This window comes from Hyperolius riggenbachi, chromosome 1, assembly GCF_040937935.1.
Source record: "Hyperolius riggenbachi isolate aHypRig1 chromosome 1, aHypRig1.pri, whole genome shotgun sequence".
In the NCBI taxonomy this organism is placed as follows: domain Eukaryota; kingdom Metazoa; phylum Chordata; class Amphibia; order Anura; family Hyperoliidae; genus Hyperolius; species Hyperolius riggenbachi.
The window spans coordinates 12944611-12966459 of record NC_090646.1 but is presented as its reverse complement, the minus strand read 5'-3'; the positions used below and the strand labels follow the sequence as shown (position 1 = coordinate 12966459).

Genomic DNA, 21849 nt, shown 5'->3' with positions numbered 1-21849 from the left:
TTAATTCTTTCAAACAGCTTGGACCAATCAAAAGCATTAGCTGATCATTTCGATTGGTCCAATTTTAAGATGCATACATATGCCTAGAGTAAAAATAACATTTGCATTAACTCTGTACCTTAGCATCTGATTGGCCCACACTACTCATGTACACAAAGTGTTTCATTTCCAAGAAAGTGTTGGGTGCTTTTTCAAAGCGATAAAGTAATAAGTGATAAGTCCAGCATGGTGAGTTCAATATTATGGGTTAGAGATAAGTCCATTTGGGGTCCTCACTGGAGAATGAAGAAATACAGTAAGACTGGAAGAGTCAACCCATAAAATATATAATTAACTATAAGTGAAATCAGTGTATATGTAAGGATTACCTTCATCCACGCCGCAGGGTCCCGCTCTATCACCTTCAGGAATGTTTTTCTAAGCCTGGCTATGGGGCCATCAGCATCCACTAGTCGGCAGACGTGAAATTTGTCACAGTAGCCTTGTCTGTGTTCACAGGGTGCACCTGGAGGAAGCAGGATCATCGATGTGCCGAAGAGATGGGAGAGTCCTGCAGACCGGGTGCTGATGCAGGAGGACTCGTCACCTAAGACAAGAGAGGAACAGGGGGCTCAGACCACCAGAGGATAGCAAGAGAAGGCTTGCAGAGAGCTCCTCTACTCCATGGAGGACATTCCCATGTATGTGGGGTCATGGTTATACATTCCTTTACATTCTTGGTGGGGTGAGGGACATGACAATACTTAGGAGACATGGTGATACTTGTTTCTTCAAGACATAGGGAGAGCACATGGATTTAGGCGGACATGGCTATACTTGTGAGGGTGAAACATGACTGTTCTTGTTGGGGAGAGGGGGCTGGCTATACATTAGGGGGGCACAGCAGCAGTTAGGAGGTGTAAGGAATGAGGTCAAGGGCCACCATGATCTCACAAATTCTGTATCATGTACTGTATGTCAGAAATAAGGGCTACCTGGTGCATCTTATGGTCAGGTGCATCTTATGGTCAGGCGCATCTTATGGTCAGGCGCATCTCATGGTCAGGTGCATTTTATGGTCAGGTGTATCTTATGGTCAGGCGCATCTTATGGCCAGGTGCATCTTATGGTCAGGTGTATCTTATGGTCAGGCACATCTTATGGTCAGGCGCATCTTATGGTCAGGGGCATCTTATGGTCAGGGGCATCTTATGGTCAGGGGCATCTTATGGCAAGGTTTGTCTTATGGGCAGGTGCATTTTATGGCAAGGTTTGTCTTATGGCCAGGCGCATCTTATGGTCAGGTGTATCTTATGGTCAGTGGCATCTTATGGCCAGGTTTGTCCTATCGTCAGGTGCATCTTATGGTCAGCTGCGTCTTATGGTGAGGCTTGTCTAATGTTCAGGTGCGTCTTATGGCCAGGTGCATTTTATGGTCAGGTGTATCTTATGGCCAGGCGCATCTTATTGTCATGTGCATCTTATGGTCAGGTGTGTCTTATGATCAGGTATATCTTATGGTCAGATTTGTTTTATGGAGCAAAAAATACGGTACTTATGTTAATTCATTTTCCAACTTAAGGGGGTCACATCATAGGGGATAATCTCCAGGTAGGCCTTATTTCTGACATACAGTATATGACACAGAATGACAGAATGACAGAATTTGTTATCTGCCTTCCTAGACATAGGAATGCTGGCTCACCTGGCTTCCTGCAGCAGAGCTGGCACATCTCATACTTGTTCAGGCTGGCACAATCACATTGTTCCAACCCGTATTTCACACACACCGACTGGCTGCATGCCTACAAGAAAATACAATACAGTCATGTTACACCTGAACTTTTCCCAGAATGAATCTGTGTATTTTATATACGGAGTCTCATCAAAACAGGTGATTTGGGCTCTGGCAGCCTCCTGCTAAAAGTTGGCGGTCTTTATAATGTGGCGGGCTGTATGCGGGCCATAGTTTGTACACGGTGTTGCCTGTCTGGCATTCGGCCAAGCAGGAAGTTCCGAACGCTTGCGGTCACTTCCTGCTTCAGGTATGTGGAAGTGCATGGAAAAGTATTGTAAAAAATATGCTGGTCATAACGTCGTCGCACCGCCGCTGACGCCAACATTTTTAAAGTCCCCACTTCGACATAGACTAACATGACTTCCGGTCTGACGCAGGGCAATGCAGATCCATGCAGTAACGTAGTTATAGACCCGCGTCAGATCGGGCACTTCCGGTGCACTGCACCACTACGCAGGTAATGTGAACTACCCCATAGACTTTCATTCATTACCCAGCATTAGCAGTGTGGTAATTGGTAAATCACCGCAACACAACATCCCAGTGTGAAAAGGTCCTCGCTCTTCTTGCTAATTGTTTTTCTGTGCTTTCTCTCAAGGCCCCCCCTGCTCTCTGCTGACTCCTTGCTCTCTGATATCAGGTCCGTTGTCCTCTCCCCATGTCCCACAGCCATTGTGTCCTGTCACACACCGTCCCCTCAGGAAGTAAACTTACTATGCCACCCAGCAGCTACGGCACACTCTCTTTCCTGGAGCCCAAAAACACGCTCCTCTATATCGCCCAGGCCCGACTGGCTCATGCATCCTATCCTCCCTTGAGCTCCCCCTAGTGGTGCCTCCTGTCTGCCTTGAAAAAAGATGCGAAGGAGGAGTCCACACACAGACTTGCAGGAACAATCAGTGCCACATTTATTGTTCCATCACATACACGTGCAATTAATGTCAGACCTGCAAGGCCGATGATCGTTTCGGGGCCACTTAGGGTCCCCTTTGTCAAGGCAAGAAGCAGAAAGACATAGAATAATATGTCTTTCTGCTTCTTGCCTTGACAAAGGGGACCTTAAGTGGCCCCGAAATGATCGTCGGCCTTGCAGGTCTGACATTAATTGCAAATGTATGTGATGGAACAATAAATGTTGCGCACAAATACACCATGTGCCCCTACGTACACACACCATATACACACACAGTACAACCCCACATACACACTCCATATACACATACACTGCACCCCCACATACACACACCGTATACACATACACTGCACCCCCACATACACACACCATATACACATACACTGCACCCCCACATACACACACCATATACACATACACTGCACCCCCACATACACACACCATATACACATACACTGCACCCCCACATACACACACCATATACACATACACTGCACCCCCACATACACACACCATATACAGACACAGTACAACCCCACATACACACACCGTATACACATACACTGCACCCCCACATACACACTCCATATACAGACACAGTACAACCCCACATACACACTCCGTATACACATACACTGCACCCCCACATACACACACCGTATACACATACACTGCACCCCCACATACACACTCCATATACACATACACTGCACCCCCACATACACACACCATATACAGACACAGTACAACCCCACATACACACACCGTATACACATACACTGCACCCCCACATACACACTCCATATACAGACACAGTACAACCCCACATACACACTCCGTATACACATACACTGCACCCCCACATACACACACCGTATACACATACACTGCACCCCCACATACACACTCCATATACACATACACTGCACCCCCACATACACACACCATATACAGACACAGTACAACCCCACATACACACACCGTATACACATACACTGCACCCCCACATACACACTCCATATACAGACACAGTACAACCCCACATACACACTCCGTATACACATACACTGCACCCCCACATACACACACCGTATACACATACACTGCACCCCCACATACACACTCCATATACACATACACTGCACCCCCACATACACACACCATATACAGACACAGTACAACCCCACATACACACACCGTATACACATACACTGCACCCCCACATACACACTCCATATACAGACACAGTACAACCCCACATACACACTCCGTATACACATACACTGCACCCCCACATACACACACCATATACAGACACAGTACAACCCCACATACACACTCCGTATACACATACACTGCACCCCCACATACACACACCGTATACACATACACTGCACCCCCACATACACACTCCATATACACATACACTGCACCCCCACATACACACACCATATACAGACACAGTACAACCCCACATACACACACCGTATACACATACACTGCACCCCCACATACACACACCGTATACACATACACTGCACCCCCACATACACACACCATATACAGACACAGTACAACCCCACATACACACACCATATACACATACACTGCACCCCCACATACACACACCATATACAGACACAGTACAACCCCACATACACACACCGTATACACATACACTGCACCCCCACATACACACACCATATACAGACACAGTACAACCCCACATACACACTCCATATACACATACACTGCACCCCCACATACACACACCATATACAGACACAGTACAACCCCACATACACACCGTATACACATACACTGCACCCCCACATACACACACCATATACAGACACAGTACAACCCCACATACACACTCCATATACACATACACTGCACCCCCACATACACACACCATATACAGACACAGTACAACCCCACATACACACACCGTATACACATACACTGCACCCCCACATACACACACCGTATACACATACACTGCACCCCCACATACACACTCCATATACACATACACTGCACCCCCACATACACACTCCATATACACATACACTGCACCCCCACATACACACACCATATACAGACACAGTACAACCCCACATACACACACCGTATACACATACACTGCACCCCCACATACACACACCGTATACACATACACTGCACCCCCACATACACACTCCATATACACATACACTGCACCCCCACATACACACACCATATACAGACACAGTACAACCCCACATACACACACCGTATACACATACACTGCACCCCCACATACACACACCGTATACACATACACTGCACCCCCACATACACACTCCATATACACATACACTGCACCCCCACATACACACTCCATATACACATACACTGCACCCCCACATACACACACCATATACACACACAGTACAACCCCACATACACACTCCATATACACATACACTGCACCCCCACATACACACACCATATACAGACACAGTACAACCCCACATACACACACCGTATACACATACACTGCACCCCCACATACACACTCCATATACACATACACTGCACCCCCACATACACACTCCATATTCACATACACTGCACCCCCACATACACACACCGTATACACATACACTGCACCCCCACATTAGTGTTGGGCGAACAGTGTTCGCCACTGTTCGGGTTCTGCAGAACATCACCCTGTTCGGGTGATGTTCGAGTTCGGCCGAACACCTGGTGGTGTTCGGCCAAACTGTTCGGGGTTCGCCCGAACTGCAGAATGCATGGCCGAACATGGCCGAACAGGGCCCCTGTTCGGCCGAACAGGGCCCTGTTCGGCCGAATACTGCCCCCCTATGCCCCCTATGGGGTCGCAGGCATAAGGGGGGAGCATGCCCCGATCGCGGGGGGGGTCGGAAATTCCCCCCACCCCCTCCGCTAGCGCTCCCCCCTCTGCCCGCTTCCCCATACAAAAAGTTTGAAACAAGTTCAATAGTACCTGGGCTGGTGGCACTGGCTGGCAGTGGAGTGAGGAGGAGTCCGAGTAGCAGAGTGACGTTGAGGCCGGGCAGCGGGCGGTTCAGCGCTAGTACCCTTGTGGTACTTCCGCCCTTTCTCTGACCTCACGTCCTCTGCATACGAGGGTACGCATCACGCGTACCCTCGTATGCGTCATCACGCAGAGGACGTGAGGTCAGAGAAAGGGCGGAAGTACCACAAGGGTACTAGCGCTGAACCGCCCGCTGCCCGGCCTCAACGTCACTCTGCTACTCGGACTCCTCCTCCTCCTCACTCCACTGCCAGCCAGTGCCACCAGCCCAGGTACTATTGAACTTGTTTCAAACTTTTTGTATGGAGAAGCGGGCAGAGGGGGGAGCGCTAGCGGAGGGGGTGGGGGGAATTTCCGACCCCCCCCCCGCGACCGGGGCATGCTCCCCCCTTATGCCTGCGACCCCATAGGGCCCCCAAAATGGGCATGTTCGGGGGTCCCATTGACTCCCATTGAGTGCGGTGTTCGGGCCGAACATGCCGAACATCTGGCCCATGTTCGGCCTGTTCGGCCCGAACCCGAACATCCAGGTGTTCGCCCAACACTACCCCACATACACACACCATATACAGACACAGTACAACCCCACATACACACTCCATATACAGACACAGTACAACCCCACATGCACACACCATATACACATACACTGCACCCCCACATACACACTCCATATACACATACACTGCACCCCCACATACACACTCCATATACACATACACTGCACCCCCACATACACACACCATATACACACACAGTACAACCCCACATACACACTCTGTATACACATACACTGCACCCCCACATACACACACCATATACACATACACTGCACCCCCACATACACACACCATATACACATACACTGCACCCCCACATACACACTCCATATACACATACACTGCACCCCCACATACACACACCATATACACATACACTGCACCCCCACATACACACACCATATACACATACACTGCACCCCCACATACACACTCCATATACACATACACTGCACCCCCACATACACACACCGTATACACATACACTGCACCCCCACATACACACTCCATATACACATACACTGCACCCCCACATACACACTCCATATACACATACACTGCACCCCCACATACACACACCATATACACACACAGTACAACCCCACATGCACACTCCGTATACACATACACTGCACCCCCACATACACACACCATATACAGACACAGTACAACCCCACATGCACACTCCATATACACATACAGTACAACCCCACATACACACTCCATATACACATACACTGCACCCCCACATACACACACCATATACACATACACTGCACCCCCACATACACACACCATATACAGAGTACAACCCCACATACACACACCGTATACACATACACTGCACCCCCACATACACACACCATATACAGACACAGTACAACCCCACATACACACACCATATACACATACACTGCACCCCCACATACACACACCATATACACATACACTGCACCCCCACATACACACTCCATATACACATACACTGCACCCCCACATACACACACCGTATACACATACACTGCACCCCCACATACACACTCCATATACACATACACTGCACCCCCACATACACACTCCATATACACATACACTGCACCCCCACATACACACACCATATACACACACAGTACAACCCCACATGCACACTCCGTATACACATACACTGCACCCCCACATACACACACCATATACAGACACAGTACAACCCCACATGCACACTCCATATACACATACAGTACAACCCCACATACACACTCCATATACACATACACTGCACCCCCACATACACACACCATATACACATACACTGCACCCCCACATACACACACCATATACAGACACAGTACAACCCCACATACACACACCGTATACACATACACTGCACCCCCACATACACACTCCATATACACATACACTGCACCCCCACATACACACTCCATATACACATACACTGCACCCCCACATACACACTCCATATACACATACACTGCACCCCCACATACACACACCATATACACATACACTGCACCCCCACATACACACACCATATACACATACACTGCACCCCCACATACACACTCCATATACACATACACTGCACCCCCACATACACACTACATATACACATACACTGCACCCCCACATACACACACCATATACAGACACAGTACAACCCCACATACACACTCCATATACACATACACTGCACCCCCACATACACACACCATATACACATACACTGCACCCCCACATACACACTCCATATACACATACACTGCACCCCCACATACACACACCATATACGCACACAGTACAACCCCACATACACACTCCGTATACACATACACTGCACCTCCACATATACATTCCACCCTCCATATAAGCACACAGGACACCCCCACATGGCATTACGATGGCATTACCCCGCTCAGGCATATTTTGGTCCCATAGTTGCACAAGGTGTGGTTGTCTTTCGGGGGAGGAGCCGGACACTTGGGGGACGCTCCTGTGCAGTGACTCTCATAGGAACATTCTGCTTCATCCCGACATCGTTCCCCTTGTGGCTTGACGGAGCACTGCGGGGTGCAGCACTGGCCTTGGCTGGGGCTGACGGGAATAAGAGAGGTCAGTACATGACACAAATACAGCATATAAAGCCCAGTAGTGACCACATGACTGGGTGATGTGAGCATTTTATGCAACAGGAACTTACTGTCTGTGACCCCACTGGCAGGAGAACTACTGCTGAGGAGTGCTGGGGCAAGGGATGGAATTATGGCTCATGTCTATGGCCTGGACTGTGGCAAACATTACTATGCTATGTCTTCAATGCTTCTGTCATGTATCATGTTTGGCTTACAGTGTAAGAGCCAGATGAGCTGTGTCTAGAGGGAGAATTATGCTGAACTTGCTGTGCAGGGATGAGATGTGAGGGTGAAAATCTCCAGTAGGGACACAGAAAGCAGAAAAACCCATATATAGAACTCTCCCCCACTGTTAACATTGTACATGGTGAAAGAGGCGGACTAAGAGTGGCAGCAGGAGCAGGCTGCTACCGGGGGTCACCAATGGCAGGGGGTGATACCGGAGACATCCTGCCGCTGACTAAATGCAGATTATTGCGAGTGGAAGCAAGCCGTGCCATCAACTCACCATCTCCACCACCGGAGTCCACCAATATGTCCTCCTGTCACAACTCATCTCTCATCCGCAATGTGTAATCACAATGCAGGAAGACATGCCAGGCCCTAGGGGGAGAGCTGGGCGGTGACAGGAGGACACATTGGTGGACTCCGGGAAGGGTAGCAGGTGAGATAGTGGCACGGCTTGCTTACGCTCGCAATACTCTGCAGTAACAGTGTTAGGTGAAGGTGGACTGCGGGCAGAGCCTAAATGGGTATAGGAATGCTAATCTTTTCCAAAAAAGTGAAAGTTAAATAAAAACACAACAAAAAAGTCCTTTAATAGTCTTATTTAAAGGGACTCTGAGCAGTGCAGAAACTATGGAAAGATGCATATCATTTTAAAGCTCTCTTTCTCCTCTTTCTAATGATATATAATCCACCACCCTACGCCTTTTAGTTTTCGCTATTTTCGCTATTAAAATTGCAGCGGCCGCGATTTCGATCGCGAAAATAGAGAAAACTAAAAGGCGTAGGGCGACGATTTAGGTGTCGTCAGAAAGAGGAGAAAGAGAGCTTTAAAATGATATTCCATAGTTACTTTTATTACACAGGACGACACTTTCCCCAGTGTCAGCAGCTCCATTCTGCTGAATGCAGCTGCTGACTTTGAGAAAAAGTCGCCCTGTGTAATACAATGTAACTATGGAATATCATTTTAAAGCTCTCTTTCTCCTCTTTCTGACGACACCTAAATCGTCGCCCTACGCCTTTTAGTTTTCTCTATTTTCGCAATCGAAATTGTGGCCGCGGCAATTTCAATCACAAAAATAGCAAAAACTAAAAGGCGTAGGGCGGCGGTTTATATATCATTAGAAAGAGGAGAAAGAGAGCTTTAAAATGATATGCATCTTTCCATAGTTTCTGCACTGCACGGAGTCCCTTTAAACATAAATACTTACCTTTAATTAATGTTTCAACGCCAATATCCTCGTGTAAGGTCCCACCACGCCACTATCCTCATGCAAAGTCCGACGCATATATCCTCGTGTAAGGTCTCACGCCAATATCCTTGTGTAAGGTCCCCACATATCCTCGTGTAAGGTCTCACGCCAATATCCTTGTGTAAGGTCCCCACATATCCTCATGTAAGGTCCCACGCACATATCCTCGTGTAAGGTCTCACGCCAATATCCTTGTGTAAGGTCCCCACATATCCTCATGTAAGGTCCCACGCACATATCCTTGTGTAAGGTCTCACGCCAATATCCTTGTGTAAGGTCCCCACATATCCTCATGTAAGGTCCCACGCACATATCCTCGTGTAAGGTCTCACGCCAATATCCTTGTGTAAGGTCCCCACATATCCTCGTGTAAGGTCCCACGCACATATCCTCGTGGAAGGTCCCACGCCAATAACCTCTAGCAAGATCCCACCCACATATCCTCATGTAAGATCCCACGCCAATATCCTCATGTAAGATCCCGTGCACATATCCTCATGTAAGGTCCCACCCACATATCCTCATGTAAGGTCCCACACCAATATCCTCTTGTAAGGTCCCCACACCAATATCCTCTTGTAAGGTCCCACACCAATATCCTCTTGTAAGGTCCCCACACCAATATCCTCTTGTAAGGTCCCACACCAATATCCTCTTGTAAGGTCCCCACACCAATATCCTCTTGTAAGGTCCCACACCAATATCCTCTTGTAAGGTCCCCACACCAATATCCTCTTGTAAGGTCCCACACCAATATCCTCTTGTAAGGTCCCACACCAATATCCTCTTGTAAGGTCCCACGCACATATCCTCATGTAAGGTCCCACCCACATATCCTCATGTAAGGTCCAACGCACATATCCTCTTGTAAGGTCTCACACCAATATCCTCTTGTAAGGTCCCACCCACATATCCTCATGTAAGGTCCCACCCACATATCCTCATGTAAGGTCCCACCCACATATCCTTATGTAAGGTCTCACGCCAATACCCTCTTGTAAGATCCCACCCACATATCCTCATGTAAGGTCCCACACCAATATCCTCATGTAAGGTCCCACCCACATATCCTTATGTAAGGACTCACGCCAATATGCTCTTGTAAGATCCCACCCACAGATCATTGTGTAAGATCCCACCCACATATCCTCATGTAAGGTCCCACCCACATATCCTTATGTAAGGTCTCACGCCAATACCCTCTTGTAAGATCCCACCCACATATCCTCAGGTAAGGTCCCATACCAATATCCTCATGTAAGGTCCCACCCACATATCCTTATGTAAGGTCTCACGCCAATATCCTCTTGTAAGATCCAACCCACAGATCCTCGTGTAAGGTCCCACCCACATATCCTCATGTAAGGTCCCACCCACATATCCTCATGTAAGGTCCCACGCACATATCCTCTTCTAAGGTCTCACACCAATATCCTCTTGTAAGGTCCCACCCACATATCCTCATGTAAGGTCCCACCCACATATCCTCATGTAAGGTCCCACCCACATATCCTTATGTAAGGTCTCACGCCAATACCCTCTTGTAAGATCCCACCCACATATCCTCATGTAAGGTCCCACACCAATATCCTCATGTAAGGTCCCACCCACATATCCTTATGTAAGGACTCACGCCAATATGCTCTTGTAAGATCCCACCCACAGATCCTTGTGTAAGATCCCACCCACATATCCTCATGTAAGGTCCCACCCACATATCCTTATGTAAGGTCTCACGCCAATACCCTCTTGTAAGATCCCACCCACATATCCTCAGGTAAGGTCCCACACCAATATCCTCATGTAAGGTCCCACCCACATATCCTTATGTAAGGTCTCACGCCAATATCCTCTTGTAAGATCCCACCCACAGATCCTCGTGTAAGGTCCCACCCACATATCCTCATGTAAGGTCCCACCCACATATCCTCATGTAAGGTCCCACCCACATATCCTCATGTAAGGTCCCACCCACATATCCTCATGTAAGGTCCCACCCACATATCCTCATGTAAGGTCCCACCCACATATCCTCATGTAAGGTCCCACCCACATATCCTCATGTAAGGTCCCACCCACATATCCTCATGTAAGATTCCATGCCAATATCCTCTCTTTGTGTAAGGTCCCACCCACATATCCTTATGTAAGGTCTCACGCCAATACCCTCTTGTAAGATCCCACCCACATATCCTCGTGTAAGGCCCCACAACAATATCCTCTTGTAAGATCCCACCCACATATCCTCATGTGGTGATATATTGGGGTGCTGATGATGTTAGGAATACATAAACATATTCTATCATTTTTACATCTGCTGTGTATCTTTCAGAGGTGGATGTCAGCCAGTATGGCTTGAAGGTATTGGCAACTAGCTTCCTGGAATTCCGTATAAAATGTAAATTACCTATCATTGTCTGCTTCTAATTAGGAAACCCTTAATTAGACAGTTGCTGTGAAGCCTATACAGGTGGTCAGACCATGTTGTCTGAATAATGTCTCAGAGGGGTATTGTGTTTGGGAGCAATTGTCACCTGGACCGGCTGCAGTAGACTTTGAAGCCGATCACACCAGCCTGAGCCCGGACTTCACACAGGACATCCTGCTGCAATGTGAAAGCCTTAATCAATTGTCACCTGTAACCTGGGGAGATTGGAGGTTAACAAAGTCTTTTGTTGTGTGTGTTTTATAGGACACTGTTTACATGTGGATGTCAGATCTCTTGGAAATCAAATTATGTCTGAGGATGTTATTAAATCTAGTTCCCCCCCCCCCCCCCATCCAAACAGGCTTGCAGCCTCAAGGCAAATATTGCATTATAAAAAGCAGAGGACAGATAGCTGAAGTCAGTTCTCTTCTGACGGTAGCTGTGGCTGGTCTCCTGGCCCAAGCTAGTGGACTCCTGGTCTAACCAGAATTGTGTCCGTCCACAAAAGTCCAAGATTCTTCTATCTGGATTCCTGTATTTTGGTAAGCAAAATCGCTTTTGTGTTGTATCTTTGTAACGCTTAATTTTGTAACTTTTTTACTTTTTTTTTGTAATCTTTTGTATATATTCTGTTCTGCATTGTTCCATGTTTTTCTGGAATATTAAATTATTATTTAATAAGCTTGACTTCTGCTGTGCTAAACTAACACTCATAGCCTAGAAGAGATTGAAGTGCAACTGTGTATAGTCCATGCCTATTTGTACGCTTCAGCAACACTACTATATGAAATTGTAATTGCATTGTGTGTGGGGGCGTTTGTCATACGTTGGCCTAAAGCGCGCAGCTGACCCAACGTACGAAACTCCAGTGCGAGTAGCTAACAGTATCGTTCGGAACGACTGTTAGTGGTTTTGCTGCACGACAGTGTAAGATTGCAACTGTGTGTGGGTGCGTGGCGTTCTCGTATTCGGCCTAAGCGCAAAGCTGACCCAAATACGAAAACGCAGATTGCGTGTTTAGCCCTCGACAGCTGAGGGGGCGTGTCTAGCAAACCGCTAGTGGTGGCAGTGAGAAGTGTTCTGGGGGGTCAATAAGGCTGCTCCCCGCTTGATCTGGTCAAACCCGCAGTCGGGAACCACATACGCAGGCGTGCCGCAGGCCGGTTCCTGACATAATTGGCTGGCAGTGGTGGGAACATTTAATCCATTAGTACGCAGTTTAGCTCGCTATTCTGAGTACTAAAGGCTGGAAGCTTGCTAGAAGCAACTAGCCTACAGAAGTCTACTCAGTGCAGAATCTATATACGTTTTTTTTTTGTTCAAAGATACACACTTGGTATTTTGCTTTCCCTTCCCCCCTTTTTTTCTTTTTATTTTTTGCAACACGATGGCTCAGAAAGCATCCAGCTATGCAAGGCAAAACAAAGAGATACTACTCAACCTGTGTGAGCACAAAGGCATCGAGACGGTGAGCGGCCAGACTAAGGAGCAGTTAGTTTGTGCGCTCGAGGAGTATGATGAGGCAGAGCAAGCCCGTGCTTCAACGTCAGCGGATGCAGCTCACGACACGCCAGAGGAGGAATCGCTCCCGCCACAGGATGCGAGTGGAGACAATGTCCTGGACGATCCACCAAGCAGGGAGATGCCATCTCTGGAAGCTGATCTACAGCTACTGAACTCGGCTGATCCTGAACTGCGACTAAAGCTGATCCTACTGCACCGACAGGCAGAGGAGGGAAGAGCTAAACGGCGACGCCAGGCCGAGAGTGAAAGACGCCAGGCCGAGAGTGAAAGACTCCAGGCCGAGAGGGACAGACTCCGGGCAGAGGAGGGAAGAGCTGAACGGCAACACCAGCTGGAGCTGGCTAAACTTCAGCAGCAGAACCGGTCTGCTGGACCCGCAGAACGCGAAGGTGAGAGAGTCCACAGAATCCCCCTGGATAAGTTCCCCGCTATGGACAAGGACTCTGACATAGACACTTTCCTACAGGGGTTTGAAAGGACTTGTCGGCAGTATGGGGTGCCCCGTGAACAGTGGGCAAGATACCTCACACCAGGGCTGAGAGGCAAGGCCCTGGAGGCGTTTGTGAGTCTCCCCCAGGAGGAAGAAACCGACTTTGAGGCGATTAAGAAAGCCATTATTGCGCGATACCACCTCACGCCAGAAGTGTATCGCAAACGTTTCAGGACAGTGCAGCGAGGTCCTAATGACAGCTACCTGGATCATGCTTGCAACCTGCGCACTGCCTTCCAGCAGTGGCTAAAAGGACTGTCAGTTAAAACCTTGGATGCCCTGCAGGAGCTGATGATAAAAGACCAGTTCCTACACACCTGTCCTGTTGAGGTCCGGCTGTTTGTGCTGGATCGAGAACCAAAGACAGTGGATGAGGCTGCGGAAATGGCCAATGCCTACACCGCCCATAGAGCACCCGAGTCCCGGAGGACTACTACACCCAGCTGGAGGGGAGAACAGAGGGCTAAACCTGTGTCACCCAGCACCCAGAGGAGGCACGCACCGCTGTCTCCTGGATTCAGGCAACCAACCACTGACACTCGGAAATGCTTTGTATGTGACAGGGTGGGTCATATCAGCACGACTTGCCCAGAGAGGAAGAGGGAGGCCCCAAAATCCAGTGAGGCCTCCAACCCCAGTGAAGTCCCAACGGCTTTGTGTGCTACCAGGAATGCTACTAGCTATGCAGAGAATCTGCAGCTTGTCACGGTTGGGGGTACAGTTGCCACTGGGCTGAGAGACACTGGAGCAGAAGTGACTCTCATACATCCCCAGCTTGTGAACCCGGAGCAGTACATACCTGGGAAAATGATTGCTGTCAGAGGAATTGGGGGTGTCACCCCCGCCATACCCACCGCCTTGGTCCACCTGAATTGGGGGGCCGGCAGCGGATTGAAAGAAGTTGGGGTAACAGACAAAATCCCCACCAACGTTTTGCTGGGTACTGACCTGGGACTGTTAGTGGCCCGGTATGAGCCTACTCCAAACCCCGTGGAACCTGCATCCCCAGCAGAAGTTCAGGACTCTTACCAGGTACTGTTTGATAATGCTGTGCAAGTGGGGAGTGCTGGTGAGGACCCAGGGGCTATGGACTGTATACTAGGAGCCAGCCCTAGTGATTCTCCAGTGCCTAGGCCTGGAGTGGGAACTGTTGATGCTACTTGTGAAGTGCTGAGTAGCAATGTGTGTAATAATACGGATAATGTGGATGTTTTATGTGATGTTCTAAATGTCAATATATGTAAGGCGGATAATGTTGATATCATATGTGTTGTGTTACATAATGCTGTGTGTCAGGTGGACACTCCGTCGGCTGCAGGAGTAACCAGCGGTGGTCGCTGGGCTGCAGCAGCTGGATTGCCCACTGAAGGGGCAGACGGCACCAGGCCAGGTCTTCCCCCTTCAGATGTTTTTAAGACTAAAGGTGATGTGGGTTATGATATGGGTAATGTGGGCGCTCCCTCAGCTGCCGTGGTAACCCACAGCGCTAGTGGGTCTACAGCAGAGGGACTGTCCGCTGAAGTGGCAAATGTTGCTGGGTCAGCAACATCCACTCCGGAACCTGGCCTTGAGGGCCCAGGAGCCTCTCTGTCTGCAGCCTTCCTAGAATGTGTGACAGGCAGCACTGAGCTCTCCGGGGCTGTTCGATTTGACAGCAGCCTGGAAGAGCTCAGGGGGCTAGCCAGCAGGTCACCAGCTGTGAGGGGCGGGCTGAGAGGGTTCTGGGAAGTTATTCGCTCTGAGCTGTCCGAAGGGGAGGAGGCAGACCGGCCGATCGTTCCCCAAAGGGACCGAGAGATAGCTCCTGCCACTATAGAGAAAGTGCGTGTAGCGACGGTTGGAACCCTCCCCCAGCTGCAGCACTGTCTCTATGGTCGCGAATTCACGGTCGTCACTGACCCACATTCCCCAGGTTGGGTACGTCAGGTTGCCAAGGGCAACGACACATTGCTGCAACCTGACCTAGCTTTCCATTCGTATAGCTTGGAGCTGTCAGGTGGGGAACCCTCCTGAGGATGCTAAAGGGTTACCCCACCCGGCCAGGCCGTCAATGTAGGCTTTGGCACAATGATTCGTTAGAACCACCTGCCAGTGCCTTCGGGAAGGGGAGCAATCATGGGAATGCTGATGGGCTGTCCCGTCAAGCAGAACCAACAGTGTAGGTGCAGGCAGGATGATCTGGGAAGATCATCTGCCTTGCACCAAGTTAATGGCGGAGGTGTGGTGATATATTGGGGTGCTGATGATATTAGGAATACATAAACATATTCTATCATTTTTACGTCTGCTGTGTATCTTTCAGAGGTGGATGTCAGCCAGTATGGCTTGAAGGTATTGGCAACTAGCTTCCTGGAATTCCGTATAAAATGTAAATTACCTATCATTGTCTGCTTCTAATTAGGAAACCCTTAGACAGTTGCTGTGAAGCCTATACAGGTGGTCAGACCATGTTGTCTGAATAATGTCTCAGAGGGGTATTGTGTTTGGGAGCAATTGTCACCTGGACTGGCTGCAGTATGCTTTGAAGCCAATCACACCAGCCTGAGCCCGGACTTCACACAGGACATCCTGCTGCAATGTGAAAGCCTTAATCAATTGTCACCTGTAACCTGGGGAGATTGGAGGTTAACAAAGTCTTTTGTTGTGTGTGTTTTATAGGACACTGTTCACATGTGGATGTCAGATCTCTGGGAAATCAAATTATGTCTGAGGATGTTATTAAATCTAGTCCCCCCCCCCCCCCCCCGTCCAAACAGGCTTGCAGCCTCAAGGCAAATATTGCATTATAAAAAACAGGGGACAGATAGCTGAAGTCAGTTCTCTTCTGACGGTAGCTGCGGCTGGTCTCCTGGCCCAAGCTAGTGGACTCCTGGTCTAACCAGAATTGTGTCCGTCCACAAAAGTCCAAGATTCTTCTATCTGGATTCCTGTATTTTGGTAAGCAAAATCGCTTTTGTGTTGTATCTTTGTAACTCTTAATTTTGTAACTTTTTTACTTTGTTTTTTTTGTAATCTTTTGTATATATTCTGTTCTGCATTGTTCCATGTTTTTCTGGAATATTAAATTATTATTTAATAAGCTTGACTTCTGCTGTGCTAAACTAACACTCATAGCCTAGAAGAGATTGAAGTGCAACTGTGTATAGTCCATGCCTATTTGTATGCTTGAGCAACACTACCATGTGAAATTGTAATTGCATTGTGTGTGGGGGCGTTCGTCATACGTTGGCCTAAAGCGCGCAGCTGACCCAATGTACGAAACGCCAGTGCGAGTAGCTAACAGTATCGTTCGGAACGACTGTTAGTGGTTTTGCTGCACGACAGTGTAAGATTGCAACTGTGTGTGGGTGCGTGGCGTTCTCGTATTCGGCCTAAGCGCAAAGCTGACCCAAATACGAAAACGCAGATTGCGTGTTTAGCCCTCGACAGCTGAGGGGACGTGTCTAGCGAACCGCTAGTGGTGGCAGTAAGAAGTGTTCTGGGGGGTCACAGCCTTGTTTGTAGCTTAAATAAGGCTGCTCCCCACTTGATCTGGTCAAACCCGCAGTCGGGAACCGCATACGCAGGCGTGCCGCGGGTCTGTTCCTGACACCTCAGGTAAGGTCCCACACCAATATCCTCGTGTAAGATCCCACCCACATATCCTCATGTAAGGTCCCACCCACATATCCTCATGTAAGGTCCCACCCACATATCCTCATGTAAGGTCCCACCCACATATCCTCGTGTAAGGTCCCACCCACATATCCTCGTGTAAGGCCCCACCCACATATCCTCGTGTAAGGCCCCACCCACATATCCTCATGTAAGGTCCCACCCAAATATCCTCATGTAAGGTCCCACCCACATATCCTCGTGTAAGGTCCCACCCACATGTCCTCATGTAAGATCCCACCCACATATCCTCGTGTAAGGCCCCACCCACATATCCTCGTGTAAGGCCCCACCCACATATCCTCATGTAAGGTCCCACCCACATATCCTCATGTAAGGTCCCACCCACATATCCTCGTGTAAGGTCCCACCCACATATCCTCGTGTAAGGTCCCACTGACATATCCTCGTGTAAGGTCCCACCCACATATCCTCGTGTAAGGTCCCACCCACATATCCTCGTGTAAGGTCCCACCCACATATCCTCGTGTAAGGTCCCACGCACATATCCTTGTGTAAGATCCCACCCACATATCCTCGTGTATGGTCTCACCCACATATCCTCATGTAAGGTCCCACCCACATATCCTCGTGTAAGGTCCCACCCACATATCCTCGTGTAAGGTCCCACCCACATATCCTCGTGTAAGGTCCCACCCACATATCCTCGTGTATGGTCCCACCCACATATCCTCATGTAAGGTCCCACCCAAATATCCTCATGTAAGGTCCCACCCACATATCCTCGTGTAAGGTCTCACCCACATGTCCTCATGTAAGATCCCACCCACATATCCTCGTGTAAGATCCCACCCACATATTCTCGTGTAAGATCCCACCCACATATCCTCGTGTAAGATCCCACCCACATATCCTCGTGTAAGGTCCCACCCACATATCCTCGTGTAAGATCCCACCCACATATCCTCGTGTAAGGTCCCACCCACATATCCTCGTGTAAGGTCCCACCCACATATCCTCGTGTAAGGTCCCACCCACATATCCTCGTGTAAGGTCCACCCACATATCCTCGTGTAAGGTCCCACCCACATATCCTCGTGTAAGGTCCCACCCACATATCCTCGTGTAAGGTCCCACCCACATATCCTCGTGTAAGGTCCCATGCACATATCCTTGTGTAAGATCCCACCCACATATCCTCGTGTATGGTCTCACCCACATATCCTCATGTAAGGTCCCACCCACATATCCTCGTGTAAGGTCCCACCCACATATCCTCGTGTAAGGTCCCACCCACATATCCTCGTGTAAGGTCCCACCCACATATCCTTGTGTATGGTCCCACCCACATATCCTCTGGATACTTTGATTTAACATCCCTGACAAACAATGCTGCATACATCCCATTAGTACCTCTATACCCTTTTCACCTTGTTAAAGGAGGCCACTCAGATGCTACCATGAACCCACCCCAGGGCCCACACCCACAGGTGTGGGGATAGCTACCCCCAACCTACTCCTGGGCTCCAGAGGTGGGGATGAGCCTCTTGCCTATGGATTGAACAAGCTGAAATCCATTCACAATCTATTTTCAGTAAGGCAGCCATACGATCCCTCTCTGATCAGATTCGATCAGAGAGGGATCTATCTGCTGGTTGATCTGATGGCAAATGCCCAGTGTATGGCCACCCTTACATAGATATACAGCAGGGGACAGGCGGGGACTGCATATAGTATAGCTGTCAGACAGTTACATAGACATACAGCAGGGGGACAGGCAGGGACTGCATATACTATCACTGTCATACAGCTACATAGACATACAGCAGGGGGACAGGCGGGGACTGCATATAGCATGGCTGTCATACAGCTACATAGACATACAGCAGGGGGACAGGCGGGGACTGCATATAGCATGGCTGTCAGACAGTTACATAGCTATACAGAGGGGACAGGCAGGCATATAGTATAGCTGTGACATACCTGCACTGTTTGCCAGGCCTCAGTGTACACTGCAGTCCCTCCTTGGCATGGGCACTGTAACAGCAGGTGTCATTGTCATTGAACCCCACATCACACTGCTCTCCGGCTTCCACTATTTGGTTCCCACATATCGGCTGGTCACTCTCTGAAATGACAAGTGAAATGTCAGCTGTGCACAAGTCACTGTCATTATGGAGGTATAGTATGAAAACACAAAGAAGGAAAGTGTAATCGTGGGAAGACTGGCTCCTGTGAAGTGTAGGGGGGACCCTGGCTACTGGGAAGTGTAGGGGGGACCCTGGCTACTGGGAAGTGTAGGGGGGACCCTGGCTACTGGGAAGTGTAGGGGGAAGACTGGCTCCTGGGAAGTGTAGGGGGAAGACTGGCTCCTGGGAAGTGTAGGGGGGACCCTGGCTCCTGGGAAGTGTAGGGGCAGCCTGGCTACTGGGAAGTGTAGGAGGCAGCCTGGCTCCTGGGAAGTGTAGGGGGAAGACTGGCTCCTGGGAAGTGTAGGGGCAGCCTGGCTCTTGGGAAGTGTAAGGGGCAGCCTGGCTCCTGGGAAGTGTAGGAGGCAACCTGGCTCCTAGGAAGTGTGGGGGGAAGCCTGGCTCCTGGGAAGTGTAGGGGGCAGCCTGGCTCCTGGGAAGTGTAGGGGGGACCCTGGCTCCTGGGAAGTGTAGGAGGAAGACTGGCTCCTGGGAAGTGTATGAGGCAGCCTGGCTCCTGGGAAGTGTAAGGGGCAGCCTGGCTCCTGGGAAGTGTAGGGGGGACCCTGGCTACTGGGAAGTGTAGGGGGAAGACTGGCTCCTGGGAAGTGTAGGGGGAAGACTGGCTCCTGGGAAGTGTATGAGGCACCCTGGCTCCTGGGAAGTGTAAGGGGCAGCCTGGCTCCTGGGAAGTGTAGGGGGGACCCTGGCTCCTGTGAAGTGTGGGGGGAAGCCTGGCTCCTGTGAAGTGTAGGGGGCAGCCTGGCTCCTGGGAAGTGTAGGGGGCAGCCTGGCTCCTGGGAAGTGTAGGGGAACCCTGGCTCCTGTGAAGTGTAGGGGGGACCCTGGCTACTGGGATGTGTAGGGGTAAGACTGGCTCCTGGGAAGTGTAGGGGGAAGACTGGCTCCTGGGAAGTGTAGGGGGGACCCTGGCTCCTGGGAAGTGTAGGGGCAGCCTGGCTCCTGGGAAGTGTAGGAGGCAGCCTGGCTCCTGGGAAGAGTAAGGGGCAGCCTGGCTCCTGGGAAGTGTAGGGAGGCAACCTGGCTCCTAGGAAGTGTGGGGGGAAGCCTGGCTCCTGGGAAGTGTAGGGGGCAGCCTGGCTCCTGGGAAGTGTAGGGGGGACCCTGGCTCCTGGGAAGTGTAGGGGGAAGACTGGCTCCTGGGAAGTGTATGAGGCAGCCTGGCTCCTGGGAAGTGTAAGGGGCAGCCTGGCTCCTGGGAAGTGTAGGTTGGACCCTGGCTACTGGGAAGTGTAGGGGGAAGACTGGCTCCTGGGAAGTGTAGGGGGAAGACTGGCTCCTGGGAAGTGTAGGGGGAAGACTGGCTCCTGGGAAGTGTATGAGGCACCCTGGCTCCTGGGAAGTGTAAGGGGCAGCCTGGCTCCTGGGAAGTGTAGGGGGGACCCTGGCTCCTGTGAAGTGTGGGGGGAAGCCTGGCTCCTGTGAAGTGTAGGGGGCAGCCTGGCTCCTGGGAAGAGTAGGGGGCAGCCTGGCTCCTGGGAAGTGTAGGGGGGACCCTGGCTCCTGTGAAGTGTAGGGGGGACCCTGGCTACTGGGATGTGTAGGGGTAAGACTGGCTCCTGGGAAGTGTAGGAGGCAGCCTGGCTACTGGGAAGTGTAGTGGGAAGCCTGGCTACTGGGAAGTGTAGTGGGAAGCCTGG

General features: G+C 50.0%; 1 protein-coding gene across 1 annotated transcript in view; it reads right to left on the bottom strand.

Moving 5' to 3' along the window:
- Positions 1-21849, bottom strand: part of LOC137544947 (disintegrin and metalloproteinase domain-containing protein 10-like) — a 94542-nt gene that overhangs the window by 8946 nt on the left and 63747 nt on the right. Inside the window, exons 11-14 of the mRNA XM_068266044.1 lie at positions 19983-20127; positions 8240-8423; positions 1685-1784; positions 369-586 (exon numbers count right to left, since the gene is read on the bottom strand). Coding sequence (XP_068122145.1) covers positions 369-586; positions 1685-1784; positions 8240-8423; positions 19983-20127 — 647 coding nt within the window. The remainder of the gene's footprint in view (positions 1-368; positions 587-1684; positions 1785-8239; positions 8424-19982; positions 20128-21849) is intronic.